The 27,391-nt window shown below is 34.2% G+C and overlaps 1 protein-coding gene across 6 annotated transcripts in view; it reads left to right on the top strand.

The window, feature by feature from the left end:
- The window catches only part of LOC129271108 (serine/threonine-protein kinase PLK1-like), a 41,171-nt gene extending 21,259 nt beyond the window's left edge, over positions 1 to 19,912 (top strand). For 3 of the 6 annotated variants that reach the window (XM_064106252.1, XM_064106253.1, XM_064106250.1), the window contains 9 exons: positions 1,635 to 1,852; positions 4,460 to 4,555; positions 7,089 to 7,503; positions 9,072 to 9,198; positions 9,955 to 10,041; positions 11,453 to 11,621; positions 11,905 to 12,034; positions 15,603 to 15,761; positions 16,994 to 19,912. In XM_064106252.1, coding sequence (XP_063962322.1) covers positions 1,635 to 1,852; positions 4,460 to 4,555; positions 7,089 to 7,503; positions 9,072 to 9,198; positions 9,955 to 10,041; positions 11,453 to 11,621; positions 11,905 to 12,034; positions 15,603 to 15,761; positions 16,994 to 17,212 — 1,620 coding nt within the window. In that variant the 3' untranslated portion in view covers positions 17,213 to 19,912. Of the gene's footprint in view, positions 1 to 1,634; positions 1,853 to 4,459; positions 4,556 to 7,088; positions 7,504 to 9,071; positions 9,199 to 9,954; positions 10,042 to 11,452; positions 11,622 to 11,904; positions 12,035 to 13,013; positions 13,071 to 15,602; positions 16,135 to 16,213; positions 16,927 to 16,993 lie in introns of those variants that run through there. The other 3 variants (XM_064106251.1, XM_064106249.1, XR_010295017.1) reach the window with 3 other exon arrangements.
- The last annotated feature ends 7,479 nt before the right edge of the window (positions 19,913 to 27,391 follow it).

Below are 27,391 nucleotides of genomic sequence, written 5' to 3'. Positions count from 1 at the left end.
AATTTCAGGTATAGGCAGACAATGATCTTGTTTCTTTTGTCCTTGATAGAGGTCTGTGTTTCGAAAGTGATACATTTTAATGACACTTCGTTGGTATTTTCCGGATACAATTTTTGTCAGTTATGATGTATAATGGACTGCAACTGGCAACCTGTATACATGTATGTATGACAAAAAAAGTGTATCAAACACAGATTAATTCAGGTGTATAGATCCATGATTTCATATAAGAAGGGGCATCACTCGAAAATCGATGCAATTTGGTTCTCCCAATATCTGATCTGATCTGGAAAATGACCTACATAGGAATGATAATTTAGGGCTAAAAATAATCTGGATCTGTCTCTGGATTAATATCCATAGTGCAAGCTGAAGACTACCTCTTTGGTAATACTATTGATGATTCTTTTTAGTAGCAAAATCTATCTTTGATATTTTAAATCAATAATAGCAAGTTCAACGTCTGAAATTTTCCCAACACTTGTAATTAAACATTATGCAAACCATGATTAATGTCAGGATATAAAGTCCAATGATATTGCGCAGAAATTTTTTGCTTTAAAAAAGTTTAATACTGGATTTAGAATTAGGAAAATATATCTTTAATAGGGTAAGTAGTACATGTAATTAATGATTTAATAGAACTTTCTTGTTAACCCAGTGTGAACGTCCCCACCTATAAAACGTATATGGTACACGATGACAATACACAATCATATAAATTTTGTTTGTTTTCTAATTAAAACCACTTAAATATGAATTTGAACCTGCTAGCTCATCATTGTTTATTTACATGTACATGTATGTTTTATGACATCATGATACCACACAATGTTTTTTTTACAAAAGACAATGACTTCTGTGAGACATAACAAACGTCATATCTTATTTCCTTATTTGATAATATTCCTTTCCTCATAGTTTAGTAGCAAAACTATATATTTGAATGCAGAGTCCAATGTGTCCATTCAAAGCCTTGGTATTGTGGAGCACATTTGATTATACATGCATGTCAATAGTGTACTAATAAACATGATCATTTTGATGAGCTTTATTTGATTTCTTGCTTTTATGTATTAAAACAGAAACCCACATTTCTGGCAAATACTATTTCATTTATGTTTAAAATACAATTCAAGTTTATCAACACTGCAATGAATTATTTATTTTTGAGCTAGGATTATGCCTTCACCTGCATCCTTCCCCCCCCCCCTTTTTTACGTGATTTTGAAGTGATAAACTTTCTTTTTCAATAGTCCACTGATTATGGTAAAAACTCTTTTAGCTATAAAACAAGCACATGATTCCTTTTCTTTCTGTTGAAGTAACTTACATGTATTTTGGAACTCAGCAGCACAGCTTTAACAGTCACATAAACCTCTGACAATCTTTCATGACAATAATGAGATATTTGATCTGTCCCTTTTTATGATTTCCATACATGTACAGCTCTTTAATATTTCATATTAATGCTCAAGAATTTTTTGAACAATCGAGAATCCAGATGCAAACTAGGTGTACATATAGGTGTCCGGACATTGGCCGGAGCACCCCACCCCCTCCCCCTCCCTTATAATGGGGTATTCTTTTTCCATTCTTCATTCATTCTCTCCTATTTTTCTTCTCTCTTTCAGTCTCTCCTTCACATGTTGAAGTTGAGGAAGCACCTGACGGAGCCAGAGGTGCGTTATTTCATGCTTCAGATCATAGAGGGCGTTCGTTATCTTCATAGTCACTGTGTCATCCATAGAGATCTCAAACTTGGCAACATGTTCCTCACGGATACCATGGGCGTCAAGATAGGCGACTTTGGCTTAGCCGCTAAACTGGAGTTTGAGGGAGATAGGAAAAGGTTTGTTTTTGTTATTGACCCTTGTTGTCATGATATATGTTCGTTGATTCCAAAGGTTTGTTATTCCAAAGCCTGCCAATTATACAAAGTGTATTCCAAGATGAGTCTGAAAATGGAAGAAAGGTTTGTCAGTCATTCATGGCATTATTTCAAAGGTACTTATGCCAAAATGAAATATAGTTTGTTTTTACTAAGATTTTTTTAATCTGACAATAAAATCAGGTTCCTTGTTCTTTGGATTTACGAACCTTCGGACTGATGAACCTTGGGAATATTAAACCTTAGGCATATTCAAAATCTAGAGCTTTTAAAACATGAAAACCATGTCCTCTGCATTTTCAGTTTTTGATATTTTACATTTCGAAACACTACTGCCTTTTGGGATTATGCATCAGTGCACCCTTTTGTGTAACTTGGAACAAAAGTTTGAGCTAGAAAAAAATGAGCCATTTTTGTGCAGCTCTCAAATATCCAAAGATATATAGATGATCACCAGTGCCTATAGTAACAGACATACGTGTACATGTAGCAAGTACCTCTGACTCAGTCACTATTAAAAGTCAAGGTAAAACATGTACTTAATAATAAAAACAGAGAGGGAAAGTGGGGCATAACAAAGTGAAGTGCATGATTTTCTTGTTGTGGTGTATAAATACATGTATGGCCATGTGTCTTTATAGACTTGCCCCCCCCTTCCCCCTTAAAAAAATTGTTTTATGATGCTAGTGATAATTGCCAAAATTAAATCTGGCTTTTGTGGAATTATTGAAATAGATGCTTAAATTATCAGGTTTAAAGGTGTCCAATGTCAGGGAGGTGTGATAGTGTGAACAATCATTGTCCTGGAAGAAAAAAAAAATGCTGAATAAGATTAAATTTGGATCAAGTTGTACCATTCACTGTCGACGGAAGCCTGTGCTCACTCGCTGTCATAGGCTGTATGCTACAAAACTAAACTTCAGTGAGCTAGTATCAAATGAGCTGTACAAATATGTTTCTGAAAACGTCTTGGTAAACATTGAATAGGACAGTTTGGTGCAACTTGCACTAGCCAGTGTAAACGGAAGCTATAGCGATGAGTCACAAGCATGAGCTATAGGGGCTAACCCCTGGCTAGGGTTCGCTCGATGCGTTGAAGCAAACTATTTGTGATGGCCTTTATCAGAGTTTCCTTCCCGACCCGTCTGAGCCAAATATAGAGCCCTCTATAAACACTGACGGTGATCAACAATGATGGTTAATGTCAGGGAACAAGTTGTTAACTCCTCCGGTGCCAGTGAATTTTGCTTCTCACCATATTTCACAGAATTATAAACGGTGCTTGCTTTTCAAATGCCTGTACATGTTAATTCTCAACAGTAGGCCTACTTTCAATGCAAATGTGTTACACATAAAGTTTGTAGGGATTGTACAGTGTATTTCCCTTTCAAATGATATAACAATAATTTCAGCACCTTAATGTTGTGCATGAAAATTATTTTGAAATATAATAGTCTTCCCTCTTGCTCTTTTTTTTACTTCTATTTTTATTTCCCATGTTTTATATTTCTATGCTGAAGTAAGAAATGGACCCTTTCACAAAATCTGTAATTTTCTAAAACATAAAAATGGTACAAGTAGCATATCATATATGATATTAATCCTCTAAACATTGACTTCATTTCCTGACCATATTGATCTTTCCAAGTGACGGAAAGCATTTCTCTTTAATAAAAAAGTGATATTCCACACATTTTGCTATAGTAGCGTTCAGGATAGAGAGATAATGCAAGGTTTCTTAATCTGGAACTAATGTATTTCGAAATTCATGCGCACATGTAATTTTCACTGAAAAGCATCTTGGCCTGGGTTGTACATGTATACTTTATTGAAAGCTTGAAAGCAATGCATGTAATGTCATTGCAAAGACTCTTTGCAAGTTGACAAATTTATGTCATCATTTTGCCAGGTCTCTCTTTTGTCATGCATTTTTTTTTCCAATTGTTTCCATGAAGCCTTATGAACTATTGTATAAAATTTCAACTTCAAGTAGTAATTTGTTTCACTTCTATTAGAATATAGTAAAAGGATGACTAGAATAATTTACTCTGGGATATCTCTACAATATGTAATGAGTTATTCAAGCCTGCTTTCTCCCAAGGATCCCGGCCACCTGGCCTTCATCCTTTTATCTCCCTGTATCATCTTTCTTTCTTCTTTTTTTTCTCTCTTTTTTTCTCTCTTGCTCAATTTAATTCTGCCACTCTTTATTCAGCCTCATAATTGTGTTTTAATGTGTACATAGTCCTTTCAAAAATGAATTATATCTCTTCCAATAATTGTGTTTCTAAAAATGTACATGTGTATTTAAATCATATCTATTTAATTGATATCTGTACTATAGAATTGTAGAATCTGTGTAATTCAGCCTGTTGGCTACCATGTTTGGTTAATAGATAATCAATTGTTGAAGTTATGGGATGCATAATGCTGCATTGTATTAAGAGGGGATTGACTCAATACACCCCCCCCCCTTCATCCCCAACCTCAAACAGCAGTTAAAGTTCATATAATATCTTGTTTTATATCTAAAAGTAACCATCCTGTTTGTATTCTATATGTCTGCAGAACGATGTGTGGCACACCAAACTACATAGCCCCTGAAGTGCTGGGTAAAATAGGACACAGTTTTGAAGCAGATGTTTGGGCATTAGGTTGTATAATGTGAGTATAATAAATCTACTATGCTACCGTTACACAGCCGAAACCGACTCCAGACCAACCAAAATTATTGTGTTAATGCCAATATGACATACTATTGGCTGGTTTGTAGTCAGTGGCCTGTATTCTGAAGTTAGGTTTTAGACCACGGTCTAAATTCTGGGCTAAAATTATGGGGAGCCAAAATTTAAAAATTCTGTTTATATTGTATATTTCTTATGTCTACTAAATATGTTTCCTTTTGCTTTCATAATGAAGAAAAATACTTCAGCTATCATTCCCCCCTTTCCCAGACAGTCATGAGCAATCTGGGTGTCATGGGAGTTACTCAATGGAATGTGTACTGTTGGGGATTTGTGCCCCAATTGACTCTCGATAGTTAAACCACAACTTTAAACCAGGGTTTGATTTAAACTTGAGTTCAGAATACGGGCCAGTTTCTTTGGTTGTGACTGTGGCATTACAAAACTATTTCTGAATTCTGCAATTCATTTGAGAGTTTGCACATGGAGATGCAGAAGTTTCTCGCATTCTAAGATCCAAATTAATTAATGTTTGGTTCCTCGAAATGGCAACAAGTAGATTCTATGGCCCGTATTCTAAAGTCGGGTTTAACTTAAACTCAGGTTTAAAGTTGTGGTTTAAGTATGGATAGCCAATTGTTACATAAATCACTAACAGTAGAGATATCATACTTCAGCTCATTTGGCTCTCATATCATTCATAATTGTCTAGGAACTATAAATAGATGATTGTCTTCACCATCGATGAATCAGGAAAGAGCACAGTAAACATAAGAAACATACAACTTAGATAAACATTATGATACTTTTGGCTTCCCATACTTAAACCACAACTTTAAACCTGAGTTTAAGTTAAGCCCGACTTCAGAATACGGGCCTATAACTTTAATAATTTCATCCTTATAGTAATTGGAGGAAAAAGTTGAACCTAACCAAGGGTGGTGTTTCATAAAGCTGTTTGTAAGATGTGCACAACTTTTTAGCAAACTGGAAAGCTGTTCTTTGGTGCTTCATCAGGATCTTGATCTTTTTATTCCCAGCAGCTACCATTGAAATCAGATCTTTGTAGACTAAAATTTCATTGAGTACTCTTGAGCATTTTAATCCAAACTTCATAATTAGTCAAAATGTTTGTATGGGAAACTCACTCACAATATTCAAACAGGGTTAAAGGGGAATCCAGCCTTGGCCATAAAATGTTGTGTTGGGAAGGAGAAAAATAAATTAAACAGAATGGTGAAAGTTTGAAAGAAATCGGACAAGCAATAAGAAAGTTATAGCTGCTTTAAAATTGAGATCACTAATACTATGTTGATTTCAAATTGGCAACTGGGTAAGTAAATTATGACAAGGGGCAAGGACAACTTTCCCATAGGCCATGTACTTTATTATCAGGGATTTGTGGTTTTCTCCTAAGTACCCATTCCCCTGGGGCAGTAATCTAGATATAAGTATAACCCAGGTAGTATATTGTTTTATGTCCTCATGAAAGAAAAATATAATTTGAAATAAAACTATTGGGAAAAATGACATTTTAGCCATAATATGTATTGAAGTACATGGAAGATTAGTCCTTGCCTTACATCATTGTGACATCCCATATGCGGCCAATTTGAAGTCTCCATGGGTATAGTGATTACCAATATTTACAACTTTTAAAAATTCATAACTTCTTGTCTTTTGTCCAATATTGTTTAAACTTTCACCAAACAACTTGTCTGATTTTTCTTTTCCTTATGAGAACAAGTTTTCATTTGGGTTGGATTCCCCTTTAAATGGATGGCTCATTTAGCATAAGAACAGGGGGCTGTTTCACAAAGAGTAAATATCAATAAGATCATGCTTAAATGCCAGCGTGCGCATAATAAGTAATGCGTGATCTCCTTCATCAATCACACCCCAAATCACTCATCACGTGTACAGCCGTCCATAAGTTTACAACCAACTTAATGAAGCCCCCACTCAGGTCTCTGATAATAGCCTGGCAATGTACTTTCTGATGATTAGGAATGCACATGTGGGATAATATTGTGTGCTTGTCATATACAGATTGTTATATCATCAGCACATGAAATTTCAGAATGTTTTTCATTATAATGTAGTGACATGTACAAGGTCATTTTTAAGCTGTTGTCCAGGGAATTAATATCTGTTTGAGGGATATTTTTCTTCCTTATGTTCTTTTCAAATTAGGGTTTTGTTAAGAAGACAATTATGGTGCTTATACTGGGGCAATTTTTTCATTTCTTTGTTATGAATTTCTTCAAGGAGCAAATTCTGTGTGGGAAAGAGATGTCATTCTCTTCAACTTAAGTTTCAATAATTTCTTTCTGATATGATTATTATCCTGAATGTATCAATTCAATGGGAATGTATTGTCTTGATTGGCTTATGAATTGTAAAAAAAGAAGGTACCATGAACAGTAATTAAATAAACCATATGACTTGATAATATAACTCTAATAAATCATCACGATTTCTTTCACAATTTTCCTCTTTTTTTTTTCTTTCAGGTACACAATGTTAGTCGGTAGACCTCCATTTGAGACCAGCTCACTAAAGGAAACCTATGCACGTATCAAACACAACAAATATCATTTTCCAGAAACCCTATCCCCAGTTGCCAAGGAAATTATCTCGGACTTATTATCCTCAGATCCGGAGGAACGACCACCTTTAGAGGTGGTTATTGATCATGAATTCTTCACACAGGGTTTTGTCCCGGAGACGTTGTCTCCGACGGCGTGCGTGACGGCGCCGGACTTTCCAATCACCAAGGTTCTTATAAGCGATCGCAAGGGAGAACTTGTCACAAATGAATTCTGTAGGTTAAAACGGGAAAGCACGCTTCAGAGGAGAGATGTGACGGCTCCACTGTCGGATATTATTAATAATGAGAGTAGCCAGCCAGTATCAGGATCCAATACAGTGAGTTCATATGTTTACAGTGTACTACATGTAGAAGGGTTATGATGATGAGCTACAGTGTATGCATGCCACTGCATCTGAATATGGGCCCATTCTTCCATACTTGATATCACTTTTGTCTCATTTATTTTCAGTAATGTAGAGTGAAACCAGTTGTAGCAAACATCTGGGAAGCGTTACATGAAGGACTTGTTGGAAATTTTATCCGACAAGTCCTGTTTAATTAACAGTTAACAGTGCCTCTCAGCCAATTAAAATTTTAAAAAACTGTCAGATCTGACAACTTGTCGAACGAAAATGTTTATGAAACGCTCACCTGGGGGTATTTCATTAAAGGACTTGTTGGATGTTTTATCCCACAGTTACCATAGAAACTGTGAAAATGAAAATCAAGGAAAAATTTTCAAATCTCTCCATTTGTCAGACAGAACATGTTGATGTATTACTCGTCTGATGACAGAAGGGCCCTCTGTCTATTAACACCAGAAATTTGGTTTCCTTTGAAAAGTACTCTACATTGAAACAAGTATTACATGAACCTGTCATGAACCTGTCATGAATCATCGAAATGCAACATTCAGTTTGAACAATCAGAACTTTGTCATTCCTTAATTAATCTTCCCTTTATGGCAAAGTCATATCAAAGGACTATACTAGTTGTGCTTTTCTCTTGGAAAAGAGAAACGCACATGAACAAAAATCTATGGGATGATTTGTTCCATTGACGTAAATCTGTGACGTCATACTAATGAAGTGAGGGGGGATGATAAATCAATAGATCATCCCCCTTCCCTCACTAAACAATAGGTTCACCGCTCAGATATACGCCACTGATTTGTTGTATTCAATCATTAATGTGAAATATGTACAGGTGTATGATATGATTTGCATCAAATGAGAGGAATATCTAAGCAGTATGAATATGTCATTCATTCATTATTTATATAATCAAGTTACATGTATTATGATCAAGTTATAATCAAGTTATAGAATATTAATAATATCGATATCATGGGACACACTGTACAATACGACATGAATTTTGTCTTGCATTATACAGCTCATTGGCATGTATGCAGTATTTATTGATACTCATTCTCCTTGCTTAAAATCAGAAAGTTTTGATCAAGCAATTTTATGTTTTTCTGCAACTCAGTGATACAGAATATAAGTTCATGTTCCTTTATATTACTCTGTTTTTAAGATTTTTTTTCAAATGATTATTTTAGGTGCATGTATTAGATATTTTTCAAGGGGGGTGATTTTTTTTATATAAGAGTAGGGAGTCTGTAATTTGCTCTTTAAAATCATATTTAAGGAGCTATGTAAGGAATCAAAATTCAATCAAGATCTTTTAACAATTTATAAGAAACAAGCTATAGTATACATTTTTAAGCTCTTGGTATTGCTATCCTGTAATAATGACAAATTGGTTGTCAGGTGTCATGAAATGTATATATTTTATATATGGAGTACACATTTTGTCATTCTTTTTACTCATATTATGTGTATGTACAAGGTCAGAAATTTTCACTGAATGATTTCTCTTCTCATTTTTTTTTTATCAGCAAAACTCTAGCAAGCCCACCAATCAAGCAAAGCTCAGAACAAGGATAGCAGGGACACGACCTATGACCCCGGTGACCACCGCTATCAAGACAGCCATGGTGAATGTTATAGAGAAGAGAAGTGCAAGTAGGTTTTAGTGAATATTTCAGGTGTTAAAGAGTATAAGGCAATAATTAAAAATTGTGACTTTGAGGAAACTGATGTTTAATCATTATCCACTTGGCAAATCTATTGATATATCGGAAAGAGCTTCTCTGCTTCATAGGCAAAAAGAAGCTAAATTGAGTTAAACCTTGGTTTTCAGAATCATTAAACATACATGTAGGTGGTATTGTTTTACTTCCAAAATCTCAAAATTACAAAAAAAATGTTGGTGTTAAACTAATTTTTACACCAGCCACAGCACTAAACTTGAAAAAAATAGCTCTCAATGATATTATAAGTGATTAGTATCATTCTTGTGAACCCATAATAAATGTAGGTGTTGAAGCTTGGTCAAGCAGCCAAAGTCACATTCTCAACACCAACACCAAGCCCTGACACCGACACCATACTTGAAATCCTCCATCGTACATTATGATTGCAATATTAAAGGCTCAGAACAGAGTGAAAAGTAAAATTGACACATCAAAGCTACATATCATAACAAAACAATGCTGGGTTAGGCACTTTCATTGTTTACCAGCAAAGTATTATGCTTGAGGATAGCTCAAAGTAGTGAGCTTTGAGAAAATGTATAAAACTTGCATTGTTGTGCTTTGTATAGGGTTTTGATTTGCCAATTTCAAGTTTATCTTCTGTTTGAGTCTTCATGTCTGATATGTTTTGATTATGAATTTATGAATTGGAAGTTTATACAGATTCTTTGTTGTTTTCTAACAGCTGTGACGATGGTCAAAAGTGCATCAACCTGTTCAATGGACAAGGTCTATGAGATGCTTAATACATGCTTAGAACACATGCCAAAAGGTAAGATATTGATAAATCCATGCACATATAAGGGGGCATTCCTGTTTGGGGAAAGATTAAAAGCTATTCTGAGCTTTCAAGTTCCATGATGGATGAATTTCTTTGTTTTCATTGAAGATTGTATGGAATAATGTGTCAGATATTGCAGATGATGCACAAGTAAAATCATGTAAAATTGCAAGGGTGAGATATTTATAGAATTTAGAGTGCATTACATAATCATATTGTAGTGGAGCTTGCAAATATGACATCAAAATATACACCAACAAAATCATATAGGTGTAATTTTTTGTCTTTTGATTGCTTTTTTCATATACTCATTTTCATGATTTAGAAGAAATTAAGTCACAGGGGCATGCTGCTCATGTTTGCAATTTACCAAATCCAAATGGAAAGTAGAAAGAGCAGGTGTTAGTAGTCCAAGTGACAATTAATAAGGAACTTGATAACTAACAGTGACTACACATGTATTTCTGTCTCTCCCACAACTTCCATTTTAATGCATGCATCAGGGTCCCGTTTCATAAAGACTTATTATAATAACAAATGCACAATTTCTGTAACAAATTTACTATCAGCCAATCAGATTGAAGGATTTCAGTAGCTTTAAGCTGTTATTGTGGGTCCCTGGGGTGGTATTCAATTCAATGCTTAAACCAAAATTTTTGATATTTTACTCACTATACTGCTGAAGTAGAAAACTTTTCCATCTTTGTTAGTTATTTGTCATTTTTGGCTCAGTATTTTGCTTAAATCTACATGTAAGTCAGCCTTTGCATGGCTTAAGTCTGACTTGCGTAAAGTTTTCAAATGTAAATGCGTGCAGCCATTCATCCTGGGCACATGTGGATACACTAATTGTGCATCATTTGGCTAAGATGCTATGACGTCACAATGGTTATTACTAAGTATTTTGCTTGAATTTGGGTTTATAAAGTAAAATAAGTGATCTGAATATGAGTTTAAGCATTTTGCTTAGCCAAGTAAAATACTTACCCCATCATACCTTTAATTGAATACCGGCCCTGGTGGGTGTTTCATAAAGCTGTTTGTAAGTTAAAAGCGACTTTAAGAACGACTAGTGATCCTTGTGGTAAATGATATATTCATTGGCGATGGTTAAGCGCATAAGAAAGGATCACCAGTCGTTCTTAAAGTCGCTCTTAACTTACGAACAGCTTTATGAAACGGCCCACTGTTCGTAAAGTTACGCAAGACTTTAAGCATGACTGGTGACCTTTCTTGTGCCACACTATCCCTATATAGCTCACTTAGCGCCTAAGATCATGTTCCACTCGTGTGTGAAGTTGTGTGTAACTTTATGAAAGCTTTATGAAACACCTACCAGATATCTAAATTCCTGACAGCCTGTACCATGTAATACTTTCCTCTCCTTTTCACCATTATGCAGAAGATCACAGAACCACACCCAAATATAAACCTAACCCAAGTGAGGTCGTCTGGGTCATTAAGTGGGTTGACTACTCCAACAAGTATGGCTTCGGTTACCAGCTCTCCAATAAGGTTGTAGGGGTCATGTTCAACGACAAATCAAGAATTAGCTTTACACCCGATAGAAGGTAAGATTAAGCTGATTCAGTGAGGGTCATTATTGTTATTATTAGTAGTATTATCATCATCCCCATCCTCATCGTCATTTCTTTTGGCATCACCTGTGCCTAAGAGGTGAATAGGAAACTGAATTGATGTGGCCCTCAGGTCTCTCCTCCCGATTTCCTGGATATCTATGGCTTATAATGATGAAAATAATCAGCAAAAATCACTATTTCTTTCATGAAATTCCTTCCTGAACTTAACTATAACTGATATAACATGAGCTCATTTTCTCCTTTGACCTCACAGTTCAGTGCAATATTTATCAACGGACAGCAAGGTTCACTCATTCCCACTCAGCTCCGTCCCCAGTAGACTGTCCAAGAAAGTCACCCTCCTAGATTACTTTGCTACGTACATGGATGAACACCTCATCAAGGTGAGTGGACTGGGGTTGGTTTCACAAAGCGATCCCAAGTCTGAATTCATGGATATCCCATAACAATGTGGGTAAAGGTTTTACACACATTCAACCAGTTGTCCTACAAGTTAGAATGAGAACTGTGTCAAGGAATAGCACCAGCCTCTTCATTCTCATTATCAAGGGGAAAAATCTAAGTTGTTATATTCAGGGAGGTTAGTTTTACAGCCTTATTAAACAGATTGTATCACTTGAAAGCATTTCTTTTGTCACAATTTGACTGAAAGTATAAGGAATTCGGTCATGATTTTCACCTCCTCTGAAAAGATTTGAGCACCCTGTTTACATGTAGCACTTTGTGTTGAAGTTGTTCACAATCCAATAAGTCAGCTTTGTAGAATTCACAAATAGATGTTTATGTATGCTCAACACACAAAACATTTGTCAGTGGAGAAATCCCTCTTGCTTTATATCACTTTCAAATGTTAAGTGTGAAAGAGTTATAAATGGAAATATATTTCACTGAAGCTTTCTTGTAATTGTGATAAATTCAATCATTTGAGATAGAACAAACTGCTAATTGCTATAATTGTAGTACTGATTTTTTTATTAAATAAAATATCCTTAAAAGTGTGTCTACATGTACAGGGGACAAGCCTTAAACTATGTACGCATGACATTAGAAAATATTTCTTGTTGGGCTTTGCAAGAAACTTGCAACCAATTGCAAATTAATTTTAGGTCCAAACAACCAATCATATGTCTTGCACTAATTGATGTGCTATAGTTGACATAGATTTATCACCCGTAAAATGGCAGCAGAATGTCGCAATTGATTGCAAATATTTTCTTGCAAAACCCTCCTATATTCTTTCATATGTTTGTAAGGGGTGGGGGGGTATGTTAAAACTAGAATAATTCATGCTTTGAATTCATCATCATCCTGATCACATGATCTCATTTCTTCATCCCATCATGCATCATTGACCTTTGCCAGGGTCCTGCAGCTGACCTTGGTTACAGAGATTCTTCACCCATCACTAACACTCCTCAGGTAGCTCATTCTAACCCATTGCTGTTCTGGTAGCAGGTAGCCGGTAGCAGAAAGAGCTGCTATCAAACACAACTTAAGAATCAAACGCAAAAACACAATTGAGAACATCAACACAACTTGGGACCTATTGCATAAAACTTTAGCCATAAAAACTCTGGCAAACATAATTTATTTCAATAACACTTAACACGTTGAAAAAAATGTGAGAGTTTTTTTTAATGCAATTCTCCCTGGCCATAACCTTCATGATCCTGGTATTATTAAATCTGTAAGTGCTTATATACATACAATGTATGTCCTAAGTGCCTTATAAATAATCAGATTATTGTCATTAGTATTGATATGTGGGCAGTTCCATATTAAAATGACTAATCATTATTTGGTAGTCCAGCGCACACTTCTCACAGTTCTTCCCTGATTACATAAACTGCTCAAGCGAATCATGGTCATTTGAGAGCATTGCAGCTTTTCATTTAAAAGAGAGACAAAGAATTTCAGGTCCTGGTATGGAACACACAACTTGATGAATTTACCAGTTTTCAAACAATATTCATCATCATCTTAATCATCATTCAGATCACATGATTTCATTTTTCTCTCCCATCATGCATTATTTGCAATTGCATGTGATTTTTGAGGTTGTGATTAGATGTAACTCTTTATGCACGTTTTGGCCCCTTGTGTTTCTCTAGATTAGTGCTTATCAGAATTAGTGCAATCTGGGTGACTTCTATTGAAAAGTATATATATTTTTTATTTTGACAATTTTGAAATTGTCCGTTTGCTCACATCACTGGGTCTTGGAAATTTCCCCCTTTTTTAGTGTTTTTTGGATGAGTATGGAGTCCACTTTGTAATGAAAGTGGTCACCCTGGGTGGATGTGAGGCCATTTGGCAGACTTTTGCAGTGGACCATTTTCTTAATGATAATCTTCCCTAATGATAATGGATTTCAGAATTCTCTTCTGCATGGTCATCTATCAGATTCTTTTCAAATATATACATGTATTTTGAGTGTTTGTGCTATATTTTCATTTTTTTTTTAATTTATTAACTATTAATTCTTCATATGGAGTGGTTAGCATGTTTTGTGACTTGTCTGTGCATTCGTTTTCTGAGGCAGGATTTTTTCTTCTTTCCTTTCATTCTATCAAGCATTTATTTATTTTGTGTGTTTTGTTTTGTTTATTTATTAAATGGGTTGTTATGCAACTCAATGACACATACATGTACTGTACCTGCAATCCGTATGTTGTGTGGGTATTCCTAATTCAATAGTGAAAAATCAAGTGAGATTAACCCCATTGATGTGAAATTATATCTTTGTCAACATCTTAGTATTGTCTTTATTTCTTTTTATAGATACAAAATTACAACATTTGTGGTTATTCTTTGTCCTTTCCTTTGTGATTATATGGTGTGTATTTTGTCATTTGTTGTGATTTTCATCAAATTTGTATATGTGACTTAAGTGACTTTTTCGTTTATTCTTACAAGTAGGGAATCGGAATCAGATATTATTTCCCAAATGATTTTGTTTTCTAGATTTGCCAATACGGATTTTGACTTGAAGGAATAAATGTGGGCAAAACTATATTTACGGTTACCAATGCCATTGTTTAAGAATAAATATGACAAAATTATGATGTTGTTTTGATCAAATCATTTGTGAGGCAAAACTAGAATAAATTGTTTACCAATTTCTCTTGTGCTGATATTTTATCTTTACTGGACCTACATGTATATTTTCAAACAGCCTTAAAGGAAACCAAAACCCAAGTAGAGGATTGATGTTGTTGGAAAGTGTAAAATGAGAGGAGCAATTTAAAACTAATTTCATCAACATGGGTTATAAAATAAGAGAGTTAAGGAAGTTTGAAATGTCTTGCGACCCTTTCTATAAAGATCCTCAAATTGGCATACATGCTTCAGACCTGCCAACCAGTACGTTTTAGCCGTATTTAGTACGTTTTTGCAACCAAAATACGGCAGTAGGTTTTTTTTTTTTTTTTTTTTAACTAAATCGTAATTTATTGAGAAAATTAATCTCTATATGTCTCTATTTCAAAAAACGTGCACAAATATGGTTATTAGATCAATGTAATTTCAGGTAACTTGTTTTTTTTTTCAATCATTTTGTTCAAACCAGGGTGAAGATATACACATGTTTTAATATTTTTTTTTCATCTGCAAGAGCAGTGCGCATTTTAGCTTGCATGCAGCTTGAGCGCCGCGATGAGCGAGTCCGCCAAGCATTTTTATTATGAAATACACTTTTTTGGGGAAAAATACAGTTTTTTTTATCACAGAATAGTTTTTCATTCCCAGAGGTTGGCAGGTCTGATGCTTTATAACATTTGGTTAATTTTGTGGAAACTCTTGTTTTGTTTTGAACACAAATTTCAGATTTTGCCCTTTAGTTTACATATTTATAATTATCTTCTGACCTGGACATTTGTGGTGTGAATCATATTTCCCCATAAAAATGATTGAAAGAAAAAAAATCAAATTCAATTTCAATTTTCTTGACAGGGCATTGATTCAGACAAGAAAGACGGCATTAGATCGCCCTCACCTAAGAGGAAAGGTGTGGACAAACCAGGACCAATAAACTCAGCTCAGCCTTATCTAGAGAAATGGAACAGAACAGGGAAAGCTATCACAATGTACCTCAGTAACGGTACATTACAGGTAAGAATCAATTCTTCATATTTATTTTGCAATTCCGATCGAAAGAGTCGAGGTGAATATTTCATTAAACAAAGTAACAAACAGTCAGTGGTATTCACTAACTATAATAATGATAATAAGTTACTGAAATCCTTGCATCTGATTGGCTTAGAATGAATTAGTCAGTGAAGTCACCAACTGGTTTATGAAACCATAGGGTCCATGATGAAACATTCCCCAGGGGTCGGTTTCATGAAAGTTATTATGATAGCAAATATGAATTAACAGTTTAAAGCTACTGTAATCATTCAATATGATTGGCTGATAGTAAGCTTGTTATAGATATCATGCGATTGTTTTCTTAACAAATCTTTATGAAGCAGTACCCAGGAGTGTGTATTGATTTTTCTTAAGCATTGGTGTCCTGGTACCTGTTTTTTTTTTTTTTTATGTACACCTACAAATAAATGCAGTTATTAACATACGGTATGCTTAAGTTTGCCTTTCATATAAAGTTAAGAGACTTTTTTAAGATCAGGTTATCCCAAATATGTGTTATTTACAGGTCTTTTCTAAGCCATAACTTTCATCATTCGAATAGAATTAACAAGAGATTCAATTATTTAAGTTAGAGCTACCTGTAGTTAGAATCAATTGAAATTGATTTATGTGAATTCATGTCTGTTCAGTACTCAATTGTGATAAATCACACATTTGAAATTAACATGAATCATTTGCAGTTCTTTGTGTGTTGTAATGATTGAACGTTTGAAGTTCAGTCATTATAATTATGGCAAAACGAGATGCTTATCAACTGCCCTAAAATTAAATGTATATCTAAAGCATATTCTATGTTGAGATCAATGTTAGCACAAGACGACGATAACAATTCAAACTTAATTCTGAACTATAATAAAAAATAAGAAATAAATTCTATGAAGTGCCATATTACTCCAGACCTGTAGCTTTAGCTTTTGTTCCATGATGAAAGAAAATCTATGTACAAATAAGATTCAGGTCTGAATGATTTTTCAAACACACATACATCTCCCCAAAGAATTTTCTGAAACCGATGGTGTCATACCATGATATTTGAAATTCTATTTAAATATATAAATGTTTTGTGAGTTCTTAATTTGTTGTTATTGTTTTTGATGAAATTGGGTGTGTATTTTTATGTTGTCATGTGAAACAGTTGTCAATTCAAGTTGCAATCTCATGTTTAATAAATCTATAAATCTTGAATCTTGAAGGTCAACTTCTTTGAAGATCATACCAAGGTCATCCTAAGTCATAACAACAATGATCATCTAGTGACCTACATCAATGAATCCAGAACCCCCACTACGTATAGAGTATTGCATATCACCCATCACGGCTGCACCAAGGCACTCCACACACGACTCACCTATGCAAGACACGTCCTCTACGGCATGATGGATAAAGGCGAGGAAGAGAACACAAAGCTATGACCCCTGATGATCGGGGCTGGGGGTCAAAGGTCATAACCCCTGTCTGAGATAATGTTATGGCTTTCACAGAACATTGAAAATGGAATATGTGTTGCAAGGACAAATCAGAATCTTCCTTTCATCAGGTGTAGCAAATCCTGAATGCTGATTGGCTGAAGAAGTCACATGGGTGAAAAGAAAAATTTGCTTATACAGTTTGATTTGGGTGTGTATGTATTTGTGTTGATCCAGCGAAGTTGGTGTGGAAATGAAGATTGTAGCCTTTTCCTCATTGGCTTGTATTCTGAAGCCCAATTGAACTAAGCCATGGTCTAACTCTGATAAAGTTATAGGAATCTGAAAGGAAAATGTTTACATTCATACATTGAATGTGTCTTATGTTTTCTGTGCAATTTCCTCATTCTTTAATTAGTGGAGAAGGCTTTCTAGTTATTATTCCCTTACAGCTGTGAAGGGTTGTTTTTTTTAGTTTCACATGAACTTGTAAAATGATCCTGTCCTATTTGTAGAGATTCGTGTCACAATTGGGTATCCAAAGTTATACCACTACTTTAGACCAAATTTTAGTTTAAATCTTAGTTCAGAATACTGGCCATTGGGTTCAAACTACATCTGATTATTTCCTTCTTGTGTGTGATGGGTGAAATATTATGATGACATAATGAGACTTATAAAAAAAATGTATCATGTACAACATCATCAAAGTTACAACTCTTGTTTATTGTGATTGCTGCACATGTAAGCAAAACAAACATGAAAATATAATTTCTTGAATCTATGTGATTTAATAATTGTTTTAATCATGAAAATAGCTGTATGTCAAGATATTGACTTATAAAAGGAAATCATGTTTGAAGCTAACATAAAATAGTTCCTTGCCACACATAAAAATTAATTTATTAGTCACGCCAAATCCTTGAAAAAATAAAAACAATTTTGTATGAAAAGTACAAAAGTTATTAGTCACATCAATTTGGCCTGGTTATTTTGTACTTGTACAAGATTTTGATTTTTGTTAGTATGAAAGAAGGAATCCACTTATTGTTAAAGCATGGACCTACTAGTAGGTCCATGGTTAAAGTAACATGATTTAACAGCTATTTGAGAGCAAAAATTGTCCAGGATAAAAAGGTAAAATAAACACATTGGCCCGTAGTCTGAAGTCAGGTTTAACTTAGACAATGGTCTAACTCTGTGCTAAAGTTATGGGGAGCCAAAAATTTAAAAAATCTGTTTCTAATGTTTACTATTTGGCTTTCATAATGAAGAAAAATACTTTATTTATCATTCCCAGACAATTATAAACAATTTGGGTGTCATATGAGTTAATAGATTGGATGTGTACTGTTAGGGATTTGTGCCCCAATTGGCTCTCCATAGTTAAACCACAACTTATAACCAGGGTTTAATTTAAATCCGAGTTCAGAATACGGTCCATTGTCCACTATTCATGTAGTTTAAGTAGTAAAAGGATGAATTTTAGTAAGAACAAAGTTGATAGCACTCTGCTCATCAAAATGACAAATAAACAGTAATTATGCAAAGAAGCTGTCCTTCATATCAAATGTAAGTAGTACCAAATTATTTTTTAATATTCAAGGAATAGATCTGTATAGGTTTCCTGATGTGAAATTTTAGTGAGATTTACACAAGGCTTCAAAATTTTGCAAACATTCCTCGAAAATGTCTGCTGGCACATTGTTTAAAAAAAAATCATTGAAAGTGCATTACATTCTTGAAAATATATTGCTTTTATGCTTCCATAGAACTCCTTTTGAAAGTTGTGACGTTTAATGCGTCTACCCATGGTGCTATATTTCATCATTATAAGAATGATCATGGAATGTTGATTAATGTGTTTAGCAATTAAAAACACAGTAATTAAGTGCTGATTCTTGCCTTCTAATCTCTCTAAACTTGCTTTAAATTGATATTATCGATGAATAAATATAAACAATTATTTAAAAATTGATAGAGAGATAGTAATTGAAAAAAAAAATGGGAAAGAACATGAATGAAAGAAATAGCCAAGTATTAATGGTTAGATAAGTAATGAATGTGCAAATAGATTAATGAATAGAGAAATAAAGAAATAGGTAATACTTATACTTAGAGGCTTAAAGTTGGACTAATGATCACAATAATATTTGGGGGTTATTATTTTATGGTTGATTTATTTATATTATTTGAAAGAAATTGAATTAAAATGTTTCATAGCTAAATCAATTCAGTAATAAAAGGGGATCTGTATGTCAAAGGCCAATTGCCATATTTATTAAAATAATAACAATAATAATTCAGGGTATTTGTATAGTGCACATATGCAACTTGTTAGCTGCTCAAAGCGCTCCTATATTTTTCTTACTTTTTCAGAGAGCAATATGTTTTATGATATGTGTTATTTGTTAAAAATATATCATTTTATTTTATTTTGTTTTGCCTCTGAAATAAGGTGAATGTGATTATGAAATTAACATGTGACTAACTTGTTTTTGTTAATGTTTTGTCAATACCTTGATACAATAGAGGCTTATTTTCCATTACATGTACCTCATTGACACAATGGACTGCTATGTTGTGACATACTTTTCCAGGTGTGTCTGATGTTTTGGTATTGGTTCAATAATTCACATTACGCTTTAAACAGGCTTAATGTGTGCCATGCGACAGAATCCCTCACAGTCATTTTCATTTTAACTGAAAAGAAAAGAAGGAAATCATTCATTTTCTGCACTGTTAGAAAATTTATCCTTAAAATAAAAGAAGTTCCTGCAGCAGAGTCTCGAGAACACCTGTAATCTTACCAGATTGCGGAATCTTACAGGAAATTAGTATTTGGTGTATGGAATCTTACAAATTTCCTTAATAAAACACCCTTTTCCCCTTTTTAAACAGACCTGTTCTGTTAAATTGCAGAAAAAATCCTGTTTTAGGAATTTACAGAATGATTCTGTTATTGCTTTCTGCAAAATCTTCTTTTTTTCTGTAAAATCATGTTTTTTTTAACAGTGTGTATTGAATAATGTGTCAATGAATTGACATATAGCAGTAAACTCCAGAGTCTTACCAGATATGTTGCATTATTCTTGCATTAAAGCATCTTGCCCCTATCTTGTATGTATGCAACTCTAAAGAACAAACAATGTTGGTGTATACTTTAATATTTATTTGTATTTTAGATTTTTGTTCAGTATTGCTTGTCTTCCCAATTTTTTAAGCAATTCTTTTACCATTTCACATAGCAATATGGTTTTGTGATGTTATGTTTGTTTGTTACAGAAATAGCAAGACCATTTCATTGTTCTATTTGTTTTGTTTTGTTTTTGATGTTGCAAACTTTATAACCTGGTTCTGGATTCACAGAAAAAGCTCTGTATTTTAAATATCATTGTGCAATTTTTTAAACATAATTTAAATATACCTTTTCTAAACCAAATGCTGCTTTTCCTTTGCAACAAAACATTCAGAATGATGTTATTTTTGTAATTTGATGCTCAGTGATACCATTTTCTGAGTATAAGACCTTTATCATCAGTATCAGTGTTGCAGGTAATGTGAGCACATTAATGATTGGATGGGTAGGTCATAAAGCACTAGCAAGGACAGAATCTGGCCTCTTATGTACCTATAAACAATTCAGTTGCTGTGATCTGACCTTTTTTTAATTTTACAGGCACATTCACTGCTTTTGTGGAATAATGCTACATGTATGTGGTGTGAGTTCGTAGATGAGAAGCGAGGAATTTGAATAGCTTACTGTAGCTGCTCTGATGCTGTTAAAAATTTGTTATGCCCAGTTGACACGTGCATTCATTGTGGATCACGCATAGTTTGCGGACATTGTGAATGCCATCGGGACAATGCGGCACTGATTTAGGCAAGTCATCACATGCCGTAAATTGTCCTGCACTAGCTAGCCGGCATCAATGCAGGGAAGTGTCGATGGGGCAATAGGCTTCATTCGAGACCCACTTGTGAATTGAACTGTCAAATAGGGTCTGTGCCTGCAGACTAACATGACTTCACCTTGTGCATACATGTATGTACTGAATGTAAGAGTGGAGTGTCCTCATGTATCCCCTTCCCCTCCAGTCCTTTATGTGCTCAGAGTGTTTCAGCTCAACTGATTAGTAGATACCTTGTTTATTGTATTCAATTTGCTGTTTTGTTTTTGAAATATATCTTTTATGTTACTTGGAAAATATAGTATTTCTTTCTTAAATAGCATATACTTTATACAGCAGAGTAGATATAATTAATTGTGTATTTGTAACACCCAAGTGTGTGGTGTCGTTTTTTTATTAACACCAAAGTGTTAACAGTGTAGTGACCTATTCGATAGCCCACTGGAGTTCAAACTGGAGTGCTGACTTCCTTGTTATTAGTGTTTAAAACCCAGTATGAATAATAAATGGCCATTTTGTGAAAAGTATCAGCACTCCTCTTTCTGTCTAGTCAATATTTATTTATTTATATCTGAAATTACCTATAATGTCGAGTTCTGGGCCTGGTGACAAGAAACTAGTGACAAATTGCTTAATGCATGCACAGTTTTTTTTTATAGATAAAAACAAATATTTTGAATATGCTGTTCATAGAATGAAATGATCTTTTGCTAAAACTTCCCATTAAAATTGAAGAGATTGTGATTTACATGTAGAGTGATATACAGTACATGTTCTGTAGTCTCCCATATTATATGTATTTGTAAATGGTATATAATGCCCATCTCCCACCCTAAACCTCCTCTCTCCTCCTGCTCTCCATCCTCCCCATCCCCCTTCCCATCCTCCATCCTGCTCCCCTGCACTCCTCCACCTCCCTTCACCACCTCATTCAATCCAATGAAATTAAAATGTAATTAATGTCTATATCTATTGCTTATGAATGTTATTAAGTAAAACTTTGTAAATAGGAATATAGAAGGCGTCTGTATATTTGTAAATAAGACAGAAATTTTATATGGAAACTGGATTACAATACACGTGTTTGTCTGGTATTCCTTTAATTTGTGATCAAATCATTTACTTTCATATCGAAAGTTGTTGAATTCATGTGCAATTTATTAGGCAGGACTTGGTTGATCTAGCAATTTATTAAATAATTTCTCTATTTCTCAAATTCATGTCGCCTTAATGTTGGTAATCATCAGGGAAGTGTTCTATTTCTTTCAAAAGCCTTCATATCAATCTGAAGTCATTGAAATCTATTTAATTGAAACTGAAACCCAAGAAGAAAATCAATCTGAGGAGAAAGAGTAAATTGAAAAGAGCAACTTAAAACAAGTTTCATCAACATCAGTTGTAAAATAAGAGTTATTGACTTTTGAGAAGTCTCAATTTACTATGAAATAAAGGTTGAAATCTGAAAATTTGTGTACAAAACAAATGGAAGGTGGTCCATGAAATCAGCAATTTTGTAGCAAGTTTGCCAATTTGAGGATCACTTAACTAAGTGTTGCAAGTCTTTCCAAACTTCCATTACTCTTTACAATTTTACTCCATTACTCAAAATCAATTTTACATCTGATTTTGATTGGATTTTTAAATTTGTTTTGCTCTTCTGATATTACTCTTTCCAGTTAGATTGACTCTCGTCTTGGGTTTTGGTTTTCTTTAATGAATTTTATTGGTGATATTCATTCACAAGAATCAAGTTACAATTGATTGAATTTTTAATTTCAATTTGAATGCATAATTTTTTAAATTGTATTGAAGATATAAAAAACAAGGTTGTGCAGAAACTGAACAGAGCTTTCTGAAGAAAGCTTTGCATAAAATTACATTCCAACTACATAATAAATGACACAACTGTACAGAAATGGATAAGATTATGAAATGCACACAGGATTGTTTTTCCTTAGGGGCAAAGAAATGCTCAAAGATAAATTCAACCGAGGGAGTGAAGCAAGTGAGCTTAATTTTAGGTTATGTTTTGTATTCTTACATTCAGACTGAAGGATCTGATACATACAGCGGAATTTGTGAAAAATTTTAATAGAAGAATGTAGTTGGGCCTTTTTTTCAGGGGGGGGGGCAAAGGTCCCACTCTGCCCAGCCCCTCTCCCTTTTTTAAAGTGTAGGTAGTCATGATAGTAGTCTACTATTACATATTTCAATTAATTGTTATGTATGCCCTACTTTGCCAATTCACTCAGTATTATCACGAAAGGTGTTTGGACTGTGGATGAGACTCACAGTCTCACATATTTTAATAACTGATGAAAAGTATAATTTAAATTTTGTTCAATTTAACTTTTTAATGTAGAGAATAATAATGGTAGTGATTCATGATTTTCATGAATCTATCTGAAATGGTGTTAGATTTTCTTGGGCCCATTTCAGACAGAGTCGCAATCAAATGCACCTCCCAAAAGTAAAAAGCAACTTCATTTTGATCCCGTCGAAAGCAGGCATTTAGGACTTGCGCTTAATTTGAGTCTTTTCTGCAATGGGTCCCAGGATCACTGAGAAACCATTCACTTTAGAAGGCTTGTGTCATCACATTGGGTTGTCACGTCGGGTCGGGCAATCGCATAACCCAACCATTCGAAAGAAGGGCCCCCCTCAAATCCTGAAACGCCAGGTCCAGTTTACCCTATGTTTCGTAGCAAAATTATAGCAAAACAATTGGATGGTTGGGTAAACTGGACCCAACGTTTTAGAAATTTTGGGGGCCCATTTGTCCATTGGTCGGGTATATGTGATTGCCAGACCCAATGCGACAGCCTGATGGGATGACATCAGCCCTTAAAAAAGTGCTGATCCCATACTTCACTTTGGACTTAAATCCATAGAACCCACCCTTGGAAATTGAAGTTGACCCCTTCCTTTTAATCAAGGTATTTTTTTAACTTCATGACATGCTCTGTGAATGGAGCTTGGTTTACTTTCCTACTATTGTTTGCATATTCAGGTGGGGGGGGGGGGGGGTCTGAAATTTTAACACTGCTTTACAAGATGATATGCACAATAGGTATCTACATTCATGATATGCCTGCTATGCCTCGGACCAATAAATGTACATTTAGGTCGTGTAAAATTAATTGAAATGAATATTCGCAAGGAAGGAGAGGTTGATAACAGAAGAAACTTTAATGCGGTAAGGAGAGGGGTACAAAAAACTCTTGAAAGCCTACATCTGGGCTTCAAAATTGATGGCGTTAACAGGCAATAAACTCACCTATTATCTGCTACACCAGTAGAATACTCCCCATGGAGAGGAGAAAGCAGGCAAGAGTGATTGAATCTCAGACCTAGATACTGGTAGTCAGTATATCCTCAGCCCCTTTAAATGCCTTTATTGTTATCATCGTTATCAATATTATTATTAAATAATGTGTAATTATAAAATGGTGACTGTTTGCTAATACTGTAATTTTGAAAATGATACAGTATATGAATGTAATTTGTGCAGAATGCATGATGATTAAAATACATCAAATGCTGAATTTATATTCTTTGTTGTATTAGGCTTGCATTTATAGTGTGTTATCACATTTGTGCTGAAGAAGGAGAAGGGGTTGGAGGGGATGTTTGTGGTATTAAGACAAATGGTTAGGAAGTTAAAGAAAACATATATCTTCTAAGCTAGAACGCACATTTTCTTCTATCCATGTAACTTGTATGATTTTTATCAATTTTTATTTTATTTTTTCTTCCGCATTCATCAGTGTTCACATCATTTGTATGATTCATTTTTTATTACATAACAAACATAATTATATTGACTGTTTTTTTTAATTACTTTGATCACATTGAACTGAGATAAAGTCATGCATAGAGAGGAAAAAAATATCTGAGATTTTTTATTCAATTCAATTCAATTTGGTTTATTGTTAAACTGTCCAGAGACTGACATATACAAAGCTTATAGAATATATAAAAAAAATGAAATGAATATATACTTGCAAATAAACAAAATACAATCAAATAAGTATTATAAAAAATTATGAAAAAAGATAACATAAGACTGTTGCATTAAAGGAGTATATACATGCACATCATTTAAGGGGAAATTCAAATTTAGGCTATAAGAATAAAAAGTGAAAGCAAAAAGGCTGTAAAATATGCTGAAGTTGTAGTTTTCATTGGTATGAGAGAGCGAACGATGCAAAAGAAAAAATGGTATGTTAATATATTTCAATGTAATGAAAAACAATTCTAAATTGGCAGAAATAAATTGGTAACCCTAAGATAATTGGAGAGAAAACTACATTACATAATGAAGTGCCTCTCACTAAAATAATGATAACAAAATAAATATCAATTAATGATTGAATGGATAAATAAATGAACAAATAAATAAAATATGTAAATAAATAAATGGATATATAAATAAATGAAATTAAATAAATTCAAAAACAAAAAAATTTTACCAATTACCAATTTGATCTAACCCATCGAACTCCCTGGCTATGTACAGGCTTGCCCTACTAAGGAGCGTTAATTGTGGTTAGTCTTTGCGGCGCATGTACGTTATAATCATATGTGCTATACAAAAGCTATTATTATTATTGTTCTTATTATTATCATTATTATTAGTAGTATTACTAGTAATAGTATTAATAGTAGTAGTAGAAGTAGTAGTAGTAGTAGTAGTAGGAGTATAGTAGTAGTACACTGTAAAAAATATTGGGTAATTTTTTTACCACCACGAGGGTAATTATGTGTCCAACCAATTTGGGGCAGTATTTTACCCAATGTGGGAAGCAATAACTTTAGAATGGGATTTTTTTTTTCATCACACTGGATAAATAAAAATGCCCCAAAGAAATGTCCAATGTTGTTTAATAATAATACTCCGCATTTATATAGCGCTTAATACATATAATGACCCTCATGGAGCACTTTTACCCAATATTTTTAGAGTGTATAGTAGGACAGAAAAGAAAGAAAAGAAGAGAAGAGAAAAAAGAGGAAAGGAAAGAAAAGAAAAGCCAAAGAAAATATTTTTAAAAAATTAGAAAAATAATGAAACGAAAAGATTATGTACATCCACCCCAGGGTCCCCATTCCTATGTCCACTGATATTAAAAATAATGATGATGATAATAAAAAACGACTTTACAACAAAACACTTTGTCTTTTCCCCCCCCCCCCTTTTTTAACTTACTCCCGGTTAGATTAGAGTTTCATAGTTCCCCTCTACTACTACCAAATTAACTATAACCTAATGGAGGGGCATTTTTTCAATTTATTTGAGTAAACGGTATATTTTTATAAATGATTTTTTTGTTCAAGACAGTCTAGTCTGGAAGATTTGTCCTGTACGTCGCCCTCTACGTTTATTTTCCACCAATTTTTTTGGGCACATGCGATATGCATGCGGAAAGTCTTGTACCAACGAACGTAGAGGGCAGCAACACACAAGCGTGTTGCTATAAGGAAGGTCAACTCGATACGCGCATGCAGCTGAGCTGCGCGCGTATTTTATTGTTCATGCCAACGAAATCAAATGCCGATCTAATACAACAACAAATTAGTAGCGATCAAAAAACGAATATGAAAGAATATGACTACAACAATATCAAAGATATTAAACTTAAAAAATATGTTAAGGAATATACATACATATAAAAACATACTTTGATATTTAAAACTTTACAAATATAAGTTTCAGGAAACTAAAATCATTACCAAATCGGTGATTGTTGTTATCAGCGATTTCACCAGACGGCTGTATTAGGTGATTTGCGTCGAGACGATTTTGTGACCACTCGCAAAGCATTTCGGGATTGAATATAACCACCTTATTTTCTCTGAGCTCTTCGCTGAACCCATCATCACAGTGCAGCTGCAGCGCAGCGCGCAGCCAATGCAATGCATCCGATGCATGGGTTGTTTTTTCGCCGTCCATGCCATGGTCTCGGACTCAGAGTTGAAATTTAGACCCAGATTTCGGGGATACAGCGCCTTTATTTCAGATTTATAGACTTAAGAGTCAAATGACATTTAAAATTTGAAATCTAACCTTGAACAATCATCGTTGATAAACATCAGCCCTGAAGCCATTACACTTCAAATCAGGCCAGGCAAATTAGACGTCATTGTCTAAGTTGCTAGATCTATGACGAGTCGCCTGAAGCCCCAGCGCATCATCAACGTCACTAGCTAGCTGCGCGACCGGCCCATGCCCCATGCAGACTCGGCGCACCCAGGCCAGAAAAATGACCTCGAT

Source organism: Lytechinus pictus, chromosome 11 (genome assembly GCF_037042905.1).
Source record: "Lytechinus pictus isolate F3 Inbred chromosome 11, Lp3.0, whole genome shotgun sequence".
In the NCBI taxonomy this organism is placed as follows: domain Eukaryota; kingdom Metazoa; phylum Echinodermata; class Echinoidea; order Temnopleuroida; family Toxopneustidae; genus Lytechinus; species Lytechinus pictus.
The sequence above is the reverse complement of the archived record's forward strand: the minus strand, read 5'-3'. Positions and strand labels throughout refer to the sequence as shown.